Source organism: Engystomops pustulosus, chromosome 1 (genome assembly GCF_040894005.1).
Source record: "Engystomops pustulosus chromosome 1, aEngPut4.maternal, whole genome shotgun sequence".
Classification (NCBI taxonomy): domain Eukaryota; kingdom Metazoa; phylum Chordata; class Amphibia; order Anura; family Leptodactylidae; genus Engystomops; species Engystomops pustulosus.
The window spans coordinates 283,630,299-283,643,485 of record NC_092411.1 but is presented as its reverse complement, the minus strand read 5'-3'; the positions used below and the strand labels follow the sequence as shown (position 1 = coordinate 283,643,485).

Below are 13,187 nucleotides of genomic sequence, written 5' to 3'. Positions count from 1 at the left end.
TGTATCTTGAGAGAATATAAACTGTGTCATTTACTTCTTTCTGTTCTTCTGTTTGCAAGTTCTTATTCCGCCATCCCTTATGTTTGCGCCCGGCTTGTCTGTGTCGCTTTTCGACTGCTTATTCAAGGATTGATTCCCACCAGCTGATGTTCCCGGTACTCGTATTGGGGTTACTTCATCCAGAGATTGAGAAAAGAGGATAAACTTTCGTTAGATTCCTCTGTTTCGGAGAAACTAACTTTGCTAAACTGTGTCCTTTAGTAAATATTCCTACCCATAAGTGAAGGTTTCCTGTAGTGGTAGTCACCGATACAAGAAGACATCTCACAAAATAATATTTAATTGATTTATCATAATTATAGAGCAAAACATGAAAACTTTCAGATAAATAGAAATAGTTTGTATCATTTCTTAATTGTGTCATTGAAGAGGCCTAACTTGTGTCTTTGTAAGTGTCCTTTACTCTTCACTTCTGGGTTTATCAGGATGATGTAACATTTGGGTAAAAACATGCAGCTCAATATTCCACCCCCTGAAGACAATATAGCAAATATCTCTACGATGACCATGTGTTTCCCTTTACTGCTCAGATAGGCCGGGATGGCACAGATCCAGACACTGCAGAACACCAGCATGCTGAAGGTGATGTACTTGGCCTCATTATAGATATCAGGTAATGTCCTCACCATAAAAGCCAGAACAAAACTCAAACTTGCCAGAAACCCCATATAACCCAACATGAGGTAAAAGGACAAGACAGAACCTTCATTACACTGGATGAGGATCTTCCCAGGATAATCCAAGTTATTCTCCTGATGTGGAGGCGACACGGACAACCAGATAACTGCATTCACAACCTGAATAGATGAGCAGCCCAACACTACTGAGTAAGGAAGCTTCACCCCCACACACTTTCTCCAGGGGCTGTTAGGTCTGGTGGCCTTAAATGCGAAGTAGACTATCAAGGTCTTGGCCAGGACAGAGGACACAACGACTGTGAAGAAGATCCCAAAGAAGGTTTGTCGCAGCATGCAGGTTATATCCACCGGACGACCGATGAATAGAAACACACAGAGTAAGCTGAACATGAGAGAGCTCAGGAGGATGAAGCTGAGGGTCCGGTTATTGGCTCTGACAATGCGAGATTTCCAGAATAAAATGAATAATCCAATTATAAATAGAGTTACTAGAGAGAGAAATATGTAGATGACGGAGAAGACCAAAGCAAGAACATCAGTCTCATAGGACAAAAACTCGTAATCTCTGACAATACAGGAATTTCTACCCTCATTTGGCCATTTATGATCAGGACATCTCTGGCAATTTTCACTGTCTATAAAAGAAAAAGAAAAATCATGCACATATACAGGTAGATCCATAAATATTTGGACACTGAAAATAAAATTGCAGAAACAGATTCAAGTTATAGTTATATAGTGGACACTGACATAAGTCCAAAATTTCAGTTTTCATGTGCCACCCTCTCTTCAACCCCTTAACGACTTGGCCTTTTTTAGTTTTTTTCACTTCCATTTTACACTCACCACCTTCAAAAATCTGTAACTTTTTTATTTTTCCACATAAAGAGCTCTTGAGGGCTTATTTTCTGCGTAACAAATTGCACTTCGTAGTGATGGTATTTAATATTCCATGCCGTATACTGGTAAGCAGGAAAAAAAATCCAAATGCAGTGAAAATGGTGAAAAAACACATTTGAGATGATTTCTTGTGGGCTTGGATTTTATAGCTTTCACTGTGCGCCCCAAATTACAGATCTACTTTATTCTTTGGGTTGCTACGATTATGTGGATACCAAATTTGTATAGGTTTTATAATGTTTAAAATTTAAATTTTATTTTGCCATATTCTGGCGCCAATAACTTTTTCATACTTTGGTGCACGGAGCTGTGGGTTGTGTAATTTTTTTTGCGAGTTTTGATGGCGTTTTCAATGCTATCATTTTTAGGACTGTGCGACCTTTTGATCACTTTTTATTATTTTTTTTTATATTTTTCAAAATGGCAAAAAAATGCCATTTTAGACTTTGGACGTTATTTTCCATTACGGGGTTAAACGCAGTGAAAAACTGTTACTTTAATCCTAGGGTGTCTGTACGATCCTATCATATACTGCCATACTACAGTATGGCAGTATATGGGGATTTTACTCTTCATTTATTACAATGTGCTGATAGCACATTGTAATGAATGGGTTAACACGAGACAGCTTCGGGCCTTTGTGAGACCCGAAGCTGTCATGGCAACGGATCGCCGCTCCCCGTGTTAGCACCGATCGTGGGTGTTACCGGTAAACCCTTGCTGCAATATGCAGCAAAGACTTACCGGCTATGGAGAGGGCTCGGCCCGCACCGGGACCCGATGCGTGCCGTACTAGTACGGCGCACGTCGGGAAGGGGTTAAAGGGACCAAAAGTAATTGTACAATTGACTCACAGGCTGTTTCAAAAAGATAGAGGGCCTGGATTTGATTTGAGATTCAGTGTTTGCCTTTAGAAGATTGTCAAATGAGCTCTCCATTGAGATGAAACAAGCCAGCCTTAAGCTCGGATAGCAGAAAAAACCCATGTGATAAATTACTGCAGTATTATGAATGGCAAAATTAACAATCTAGTACATCCAGCAAGAACTGGTGAACTAATCAATGCAAAAGAGACCCGGACACCCACGGAAGACAACAGTGGTGGATGACGCAGAATATTTTGCATGTTTAAGAGATACCCCTTCAAACATTCAACAAAGTGCACAACACTCTCCTGGATGTAGGCAGTTTATCAATATCCAAAGCTACCATAACGAGAAGACTGCATGGTGCAAACCACTCATAAACGTCAAGAATAGAGATGCATATCGAGTGCTCGATATTCAAGACAAACTTTTCCTGATGCTCGAGTGCTCGTCTCGAATAACGAGCCCCATTGACGTCAATGGGAGACTCGAGCATTTTTCAAAGGGACCATGGTTCGGGAATAAAATGTGTTATTTAATTGAAAAAGAATGTCTTCTTATAAGTTAGCAGATGTATGCAAAGATCTGCAATCTATTCTTCACTGTTCCGCGCATATATTATCTCCCGACAAATTAGCAGATGTGAAGAACAGTGAAGAATAGAATAAAAACAGTGAACACAGTGAATACAGGATCATTTAAGTGAAAAACGCAGTGAAAAACACAGTGAAGAATAGATTGCAGATGTTCGGCACATCTGCTAACTTGTCTGGAGATACGCTGTCCCGGGATCCGCTCCTCTGCTTCCACTGAAGTCTCCCCGATCTCTCTGCCCTTCCCGATGTCTCTGTCCTGGCTCCCCGATGACTCAGTTTTGGCTCCCCAATGTCTCCGTTCTGGCTCCACGATGTCTCCGTTCTGGCTCCCCGATGTCTCCGTTCTGGCTCCCCGGTGTCTCCGTTCTGGCTCCCCGGTGTCTCCGTTCTGGCTCCCCGGTGTCTCCGTTCTGGCTCCCCGATGTCTCCGTTCTGGCTCTCCGATGTCTCCGTCCTGGCTCCCCGATGTCTTCGTTCTGGCTCCCCGATGTCTATGTCCTGGCTCCCCGATGTCTCCGTTCTGGCTCCCCGGTGTCTCCGTTCTGGCTCCCTGATGTCTCCGTTCTGGCTCCCCGGTATCTGCATTCTGGCTCCCCGGTGTCTCCGTTCTGGCTCCCCGATGTCTATGTCCTGGCTCCCCGATGTCTATGTCCTGGCTCCCCAATGTCTATGTCCTGACTCCCCGATGTCTCCGTTCTGGATCCCTGATGTCTATGTCCTGGCTCCCCGATGTCTCCGTTCTGGCTCCCCGATGTCTCCGTTCTGGCTCCCCGATGTCTCCGTCCTGGCTCCCCGATGTCTTCGTTCTGGCTCCCCGATGTCTATGTCCTGGCTCCCCGATGTCTCCGTTCTGGCTCCCCGGTGTCTCCGTTCTGGCTCCCTGATGTCTCCGTTCTGGCTCCCCGGTATCTGCATTCTGGCTCCCCGGTGTCTCCGTTCTGGCTCCCCGATGTCTATGTCCTGGCTCCCCGATGTCTATGTCCTGGCTCCCCAATGTCTATGTCCTGACTCCCCGATGTCTCCGTTCTGGATCCCTGATGTCTATGTCCTGGCTCCCCGATGTCTCCGTTCTGGCTCCCCGATGTCTCCGTTCTGGCTCCCCGATGTCTATGTCCTGGCTCCCCAAAGTCTATGTCCTGGCTCCCCGAAGTCTATGTCCTGGCTCCCCGATGTCTATGTCCTGGCTCCCCGATGTCTATGTCCTGGCTCCCCGATGTCTCCGTCCTGGCTCCCCGATGTCTCCGTTCTGGCTCCCCGATGTCTCCGTTCTGGCTCCCCGATGCCTATGTCCTGGCTCCCCGATGTCTCCGTTCTGGCTCCCCGGTGTCTCTGTGCTGCTCACCGTGTTCTTCAATGTGTTTTTCACAAAAATATTAAGAACAGGACATAGACTTCGGGAAGCCAGAACATAGACTTTGGGGAGCCAGGACATAGACATCGGGGAGCCAGAACGGAGACATCGGGGAGCCAGAACGGAGACATCGGGGAGCCAGAACGGAGACATCGGGGAGCCAGGACATAGACATCGGGGATCCAGAACGGAGACATTGGGGAGTCAGGACATAGACATTGGGGAGCCAGGACATAGACATCGGGGAGCCAGGACATAGACATCGGGGAGCCAGGACATAGACATCGGGGAGCCAGAACGGAGACACCGGGGAGCCAGAATGCAGATACCGGGGAGCCAGAATGGAGACATCAGGGAGCCAGAACGGAGAACCAAGGCCAGAACGGAGAACCAAGGCCGTTCACCTCCGGCCGGGCACACCACTGCTCCTTCCCCTGTGTCATCTGCTGCCTCTGCTAGTCAGCCCCCTGCCCAGGAACCCGGCCCAAACCTCCCATGCGAAAACCACACCTTCGCCTCCACGATTTTCCACAGCATCCACCAATGTCTCCATGCACAGCGTTCAGCTGTCTATACCCCAGACGCTGGAGTGCAAGAGGAAATACAGTGCAACCCACCCACACGCCAAGGCCCTCAACGTCCACATCTCCAAAATACTCAGCCTGGAGATGCTGCCCTATAGGCTGGTAGAGACCGAGGCCTTTTGCAACCTCATGGCGGCGGCCGCCCCTCGGTATTCGGTCCCCAGCCGCCACTATTTTTCCCGATGTGCCGTCCCAGCCCTGCACCAGCACGTGTCAGACAACATAATCCCTGCCCTGACCAACGCCGTTTCTGACAAGGTCCACCTGACCACGGGCACGTGGACGAGTGCTGCCGGGCAGGGCCACTATATATCGCTGACGGCACATTGGGTTAACTTGGTGGAGGCTGGTCATATACTGCCGACGCCGAGGATTGCAGGGCCTACCTCGGTCCAGGTCTCTCAGGCCTACTATGCCTCCTCCTCCTCCCACCCACCTCCATATCCTCCTCCAAATTACCGTCCTTGGGCAAATTACCGTCCTCGGTAGCTCTAGGCACATCAGCAGTGCCGTCGCTAAGCGACAGCAGGCGGAGCTCAAACTGCTGAGCCTAGGAGATAAAAGGCACACCGGCCAACAGGTATTGCAGTGCATCACGGCGCAGACTGATCTGTGGCTGGCACCGCTGAACCTGAAGCCAGGCAGGTTGTGTGTGACAACGGCCGTAACCTGGTGGCGGCTCTGCAACTCGGCAGACTGACACATGTGCCATGCTTGGCCCATGTGTAATATCTCATAGTTCAGCGGTTCCTCAAGACATACCCCAATCTGTCTGATTTGCTCACGAAGGTGCGCCGCATCTGTGCGCATTTCAGGAAGTCCAGCACAGATGCTGCCACTCTCAGGGCAGCGCAGCGGCACCTCCAACTGCCCACTCACCGACTGTTGTGCGACGTGCCCACGAGGTAGAATTCAACATTAACCATGTTATCCAGAGTTTATAAGCAGCGCAGAGCGATTGTAGACTGCCAGATGTCAACTTCCACCAGAACTGGTAGTCAGGTCAGTCAGCTTCCTCAAGTCTACAATGAGGAGTGCACGTGGATGTATGATATCTGTCAGGTGCTGAGTAACTTTGAGGAGTCAACACAGATGGTCAGTGGCGATGCTGCCATCATCAGCCTCACCATCCCACTGCTTGGCCTGTTGAAAAACTCTCTGGTCAGCATGAAGTCGGAAGCTTTGCGCTCGTCACAAGAGACGGGGAAGAATATTCCCTTGTTGATAGCCGAAGCACCCTCAGGTCTGTTTCTCAGTGCATATCGGAGGAGGTGGAGGAGGATGAGGAGGAAGAGGAGGAGAATGTTGGTGAGACAGAAGAGGGGAGCATCGCTCAGTCCTTCACTGTTCAGCGTGTATGGGCAGAAGAAGAGGAGTTGGAGGAGGAGGAAATGGACAGTCAGGCCAGTGAGGGGAGTGAATTCTTGCGCGTTGGGAATCTGGCGCATATGGCAGATTTCATGCTAGGCTGCCTATCCCGTGACCCTCGCGTTCAAAGAATTTATTCCAGCACCGATTACTGGGTATTCACTCTCCTGGACCCACGGTACAAGCAAAATTTTTCCACTCTCATCCCTGGAGAGGAAAGGAGTGTGAGAATGCATGAGTACCAGCAGGCTGGTGCACAAGCTGAAACAGTATTTCCCTTCTGACAGCGCTAGCGGCAGAGGGCGTACTTGTGCGGGACAAGTAGAAAGGGAGAGTAGGCAAGCAGGCAGCTAGTCCAGCACTGGCAGGGGTACGCTTTACAAGGCCTTTGCCAGTTTTATGTCACCCCAGCAAGACACTGTCACCTGTCCCCAGTCTCGTCAGAGTAGGGCTGATCTTTACAGAAAGATGGTGAGGGAGTACGTAGCTGACCATACCATCGTCCTAAATGATCACACAGTTCCCTACAACTACTGGGTTTCAAAGCTGGACATGTGGCACGAACTGGCGCTGTACACCTTGGAGGTTCTTGCCTGCCCTGACGCTAGCGTGTTGTCTGAGCGGGTTTTCAGTGCAGCTAGTGGCATCATCACCAATAAGCGTACACGCCTGTCGACTAACAGCGCTGACAGGCTGACGCTTATCAAGATGAATAAAGCCTGGAATTTTCAGGATTTCCATTCTCCACCAGGTGAAAGAAGCTCAACCTGAATAACCGCCATAACCAAGCCAATTACTTATAAGAACAGTACTACAGTTGATCTTATACAAAAGCACGCCTGGCAGTGGACCGCCAGCTCCATCCCAAGATTAGGCAGCCTCAGAGGCATTCATGCATACTACCCCTGCTGTTTCCTGTCCATTTCGCCTCCACGATCCTCCACAGCATCCACCAATGTCTCCATGCGCAACTTTCAACTGTCTATACCCCAGACGCTGGAGCGCGAGAGGAAATACAACACATCATCCCCTTATCAAACGAGCTGTGTCAGGCAGAATTTTCGGGTGTTTCACCAGATACATAATGGAACTCAGCGCATCTGTCGCTGCCATGCTGAAGACCTGAAGTTGCAATCATAGCAGTGCAATATGGGTGTCCCATACTGTCGCTCTAAATCATGGAACCATTTCCGAAAAAAATAAAAAATAGAACTGCTATGCTATTCCATTATTCCTAGATGAAATATTCAAACAACCCCGCCTGCTTTGAAAATTATAATTTTTTCAAAGTAAACACTTCTGGCCCCCAGGCCCATTTTGGGTGGGGAGGAGCCGAGAGGCAGGGGCTTGGACAGGCGAAAGCTCGCGGACCGCCAGCTCCATCCCAAGATCCTACTAACATACTGATGGTATGGTCGGGAGGTGTGCCGTCCGTGCCAGACTTTGTTTCCTACCTGAACCACAATAATGTAAATCTTGCCTTTACTTTTGATACCAATTCAATTGAGATCCCATTTCTGGACATTACACTAAAAGGTTGCCCCATCGAGGGAAGGGTTATAACTACACTGTATAGGAAACCCACGGCCGGTAACGCACTACTCAATGCATCTAGTAGCCACCCACTACATACTATTAAGTCAATCCCCACTGGGGAGTTTACAAGACTAAAAAGAGCTTGTACAGAACAAATAGATTTTACATCTCAAGCCAAAATATTGAGTCAGAGACTAGCGGCCCGTGAATATCCAGGATGGATGATTAAAAGGGGTTTCCAGATAGGGAACAACAAAAATCGAACTGACCTTCTTCACAAAAGGAAGAACTCTGAGAATTACAATGGATCCAAAGTCACCTTCTCCACTAAATATAGTGTAAATTACAAACAAATTATTAACATCCTCAAAAGAAATCTCCCAATTCTATATCAGGATGATAAACTTAATGAGATTCTGAAAGAAGGATGTAACTTTGTGTCGAAAAAGGGATCGACCCTGGGTTCCATCCTTTCACCCAGTTTATTCTCAAGTCACCAATCCAAAGAGAGTAGTTGGCTTAACAGCACAGGTTTCCATCGTTGCGGTACCAACCGCTGCAATGTTTGTGTATATACTAAACGTACAGATCATTTTTTATCACATAATTCATTGGAGAAATTTTACATAAAATCATTTATCAATTGCGATTCAAAGTTTGTTATATACGTTATTGAGTGTACTATATGCAATCTACTTTACATAGGATCGACCTCACGTAAACTCAAAACAAGAATAGCAGAGCATTTGAGGGATAGTACGAAACCAATACAGACAAATATGTCCGGAGCGTCTAAACACTTTGCCAGTGTACATGCAGGAGTAACCTCCTCACTACGCTTTTACGGCATAGAAAAAATCTTTTCCCCAAAAAGAGGAGGTAATAAAAGAAAAATTCTATTACAAAGGGAAGCCCTATGGATTTTCAAATTGGGCAGCAGGTTCCCTCAGGGTTTGAACTATAGGACAGACCTCACACATTTCTATTGATAATATCATAAGGAATGTGTGACTCTAAATCTAACACGTTTTAATACTTGTTAAGAGTTCCCGTGGTCCTTCCTTCCTTTCTTTATACATAGTGTAATCTCTTTTTGCTTCTACATTCCATTCAATTTAGAGTTACCTTATATGTCTTCTGTGCTAGTGATATCCTTTGAAATATGGTTGAAAAAAACAAATCCCCTTTAAGGGTTTTAAAGTGGTGTAACCGGTCTTGAATTTTTGATGTAATGCTGTATAGTATATCCGCTTGATTTATACCGTTGTGTAGACATTTTTTCCGAAGTTGATATATATCACACGACCGTGTAGCGCCCCTTTCGAGTTGGTCATGTGGTGTACACACGCCTCCTATGACGCGATACCACATGACCGTAACACGCCCCTCGAGGCGAGACGGTCACGTGGTATGCATACACACCCTCTCATGACGCGCTCTTTCCTCCTGACGCGACATACCACATGACCAATCAACGCCCCCAAACCCTATTGGTGGAACTTTCTTTTAAAAGTTTTACCTGATTCAACATATGTTAGCCATGACTAAGAGCTACAACAGCTCGAAACGCGTAGGCGATATGTCTGTTTCATCTACCATGTTTTAATCGACTATCAAATAAAGACTCAAGTTTTATTCGGAAGTGCCGCGATCCTTTCTGTTCATTGTCTCCACTCCACACCTGCGATCCTAGCAGGCAACGCGGTTTGCACTCCCAGCGTGTTGAATACACGTGAAAATTTCCATTTCCAGACTTTTATAAGCAACCATCTACATTGAACCAGGTGAGCTGCACAAACTTTATTTTTCTACTACTTATCCTACTAACATCGTTTGAACTGCAGCAACCTTCAACCCACAACCTATAACCTTTTACCTCTAAAATCTATCTATTCACTCCTCTTTTCTCACCTCCTTACGTTCACCTCGGGTGCCATAACCATACACATTGCCTCCACACGTCGTCTCCATAGCAGCCTCCAGCTGCCGTATCTACAGCTGCCTCCAGATGCCGTCTCCATAGCTGCCTACACACGTTGTCTCCATAGCAGCCTCCAGACATCGTCTCCATAGCTGTCTCCAAAAATTGTCTCCATAGCTGCCTCCACATGTCGTCCCCTTAGCAAACAAGCTGTGTCAGGCTCATTTTTCGGGTGTTTCACGAGATATATACCGTCAACCTTTTGTTCACATAGGAAATCATTTCAGCGCTTATTGCTCACCTCCTTTGGTTCCTCTCTGCCGCTATAACCAGGCCAAATACTGATACGTACAGTACTACATGTTATCCTCGCCAAAAGGAATTTTTTAAATTGGTTTGTAGCCTGAGTCCATATGGGGCATATCGCCATGGCACTCTCTAGCCTGCCGCTGCCTCCGCATGCCGTCCCCTATAGTGTCAGGGTCAATTATTGGGTGTTTTAGATGTTATCTCGCCTCACTCAGTCACTCTGTCATCACCATGCTGTTCCCCTATAATGGTAGGCAGCCTCAGAGGCATCCATGCATGCTGCCCCTGCTGTTTCCTGTCCATTTCCGTGGTGTTTACATCATTTTATGAGGTTTCCAGGTTTTTTTGCCACGCTTCCCTGTGCAGAGCCTTGGTCCCCCTGAAAAATGCTCGAGTCTCCCGTTGACTTCAATGGGGTTCGTTATTCGAAACGAGCACTCGAGCATCGGGAAAAGTTCGACTCGAGTAACGAGCACCCAAACATTTTAGTGCTCGCTCACTCACTGGTAATACTTCCTTTGGACAGTTGAAACAAGGATCAACCTCGATGAGAATAATGGAAAGAAACAATTATGGTGAAGCCATAGTACCATAGTACAGCTCATGATACAAAGCATTACACATCTTCTGTATGCACACAGTGGAGGTCATGTGATGGCTGGGGCAAACATGGCTGTCAGGGGCACTGGGTCACTACTGGGACACTACTGGACAGAAGCAGCCAGATGAATTCAGAGGTATTCGGAGACAGACTGTGCTCTTATCAATCCAAATGCAGCCAATCTGATTGGTCTGCGTTCCATAATACAAATGGAAAATTACCTAAGACATAAACCAACCCAGGAGTTTATTATCCCCTTCGGCCGGCCCCCTCATGAATAGGGCCGACTGCCAGGGGACCTGTACGAGGATCCAACCTCTTATTTGGTAAGAGGTCAGATCGATTAAAGCAAAGGGATCATTTTTGTTTTAAATAAATTTGAAATATAAATTATTAGAATTCCCCTAAGAATCCCCCATTTTCAAAATGGGTATAACCTTTAAACTATTAAAAACTGTTTTTAGGAGATTTTTAACCCCTTGAGATCTTCATAGTAATTAAAACAAAATGGAGATTAACCCCTTAAGGACGCAGGGTTTTTTCGCTCATTTCTCGCTCTCCACCTTCAAAAATCCATAACTTTTTCATTTTCACGTGTACATACCTGTGTGAAGGGTTATTTTGTGTGTAACAAATTTTACTTTCCCGTAATGTTTTTTATTTTAACATGCCATGTACTGCGAAGCTGAAAAAAAATTCCAAATGTGGAAAATTTTTTAAAAAAAGCATGTGCGTCACGTTCTTGTGGGCTCAGTTTTTACGACTTTGACTGTGCACTCAAAATAACACGGCATCTTTATTCTTTTGTTCGGTGCGATCACGGCAATACCAAATTTATTCAGGTTTTATTGTGTTTCAATACATTTTCAAAAATTAAACGAATGTGTACAAAAAAGAAAGCTAATAACTTTTTCATAATTTGGTGCACGGAGCTGTGTGAGGGGTCATTTTTTGTGAAATGAGCCGACGTTTGCATTGCTACCATTTTGATGTCTGTGCAACATTTTGATCATTTTTTATTCCATTTTTTATGTGATGTAAAAAGGTGTAAACATCGCATTTAGGACATTTGGGCGCCATCTACCGTCTCGGATGTCACTGTCAGCCGTAACCGGTTTTATATTTTAACAGATCTGGCATTTTGGGACGCGGCGATACCTAATGTGTCTGTGATTTTTACTGTTTATTATGGGGGGTGATTTGAATTTTTTATATTTTATTATTTTTTTTTATTTTTGTAACTTTTTTTAATTTTTTTTTTTACTATTTCTTGGACCATCTAGGGTACATTAACCCTAGATGGTCAGATCGCTCCTACCATATACTTCTGTATTGCAATATATGGCATTTTTGCAGCTCATTCATTACAATGAGCCACTGGGTCATTGTAACGAATCTGCAGATGCCAGATAGCCTCGGGTCAAACAAAGACCCAAGGCTACCATGGCAACTGATCGCCGCCCCCCGATGACGTTCGGGGGTGCGGCGTTCGGAATAAAGATGGCGGCGCCTGCGCGCCACCGTCTTTTAGGTGCCACCGGCGACTTTGCCGGTGGCAATTAAACGGTTAATAGCCGCGATTGGTGCAAGCACCGACCGCGGTTATTAGCGGTGGGGGTTTGCTGCAATATGCAATAACCCCCACTCTTGTATAAAGAGGACTCAGCCCGTGAGCCCTCCTCATACATCCTTATACCTCTGCGCTGTAGAGCTACGGCGCAGAGCGTTAAGGGGTTAAACCTAGAATCTTCTAATTTTGTCGGTAATACTTTCATTTAGCCCAAAAATTTACACATTTTCAAAAAAATAAACATTTTTTTAAACATCTTAAAACTTACTATGCAATTTTTCCTGAGTACAGAGTCATGTGGACGTTACTTGTTGTATGGACCCACAGCGAGGCACAGAAGGGATGGAGCACCCTGCAGCTGCCAGTTTTGTAATATATAGAACTTAATGGATATTTGTTTCCTAATTTTTCCTAAGTGGGGTCATGTGTGGGCAATGTTTTTGTGAGATGAGATTCATTTTCCAATGATACCAGTTTGGGTTTGGAATTCGCTATTGTTAAAAACAAATGAACTTTTTGGGGGATGGAGGAGTAGAAAAGCATCAGTTATGTAACTGATTTTTTTATATTATTTTTTGGGTTTTTTTTGGTGTAATGACGTAGATACCATACTTAGATATATTTTCTTACCTTTTATCAAATTTCTCAAAATAAAACCTAATAGGGGGAAAAATATATATTTTTTTGCATTGCCGTCTTCCAAATGGCATAACCCATTTAATTTTTTGTCCATGGAGCTGGTTGAGAGCTTGTTTTTTGTGAAACATGTAGTACTTTGCACCAATATCATTCTGGAAAAATGTTTTTTTTTAATTACTTTATACTGCATTTTTTGTGGAATTAAATAGGTAAACATCATAATTTTGGACTTGGTGATACTATATGTG

The 13,187-nt window shown here is 45.5% G+C and overlaps 1 protein-coding gene across 1 annotated transcript; it reads right to left on the bottom strand.

The window, feature by feature from the left end:
- Positions 1-404: 404 nt before the first annotated feature.
- LOC140126905 (vomeronasal type-2 receptor 26-like) lies at positions 405-1,473 on the bottom strand. Its single transcript, XM_072146961.1, has 2 exons — positions 1,449-1,473; positions 405-1,333 (listed from the first exon to the last, which is right to left on the bottom strand). Exons 1-2 carry the CDS (start codon positions 1,471-1,473, stop codon positions 405-407), a joined length of 954 nt encoding a protein of 317 aa, XP_072003062.1.
- Positions 1,474-13,187: the final 11,714 nt, after the last annotated feature.

Coding starts and splice junctions, on each gene's coding strand:
- LOC140126905 (XM_072146961.1), bottom strand. CDS start 1,473: ATGAAAACTGAAATTTTGGACTTAT. Junction 1,334..1,448: donor AACTGAAATTTTGGACTTAT/GTCAGTGTCCAC, acceptor TTTCTTTTATAG/ACAGTGAAAATTGCCAGAGA.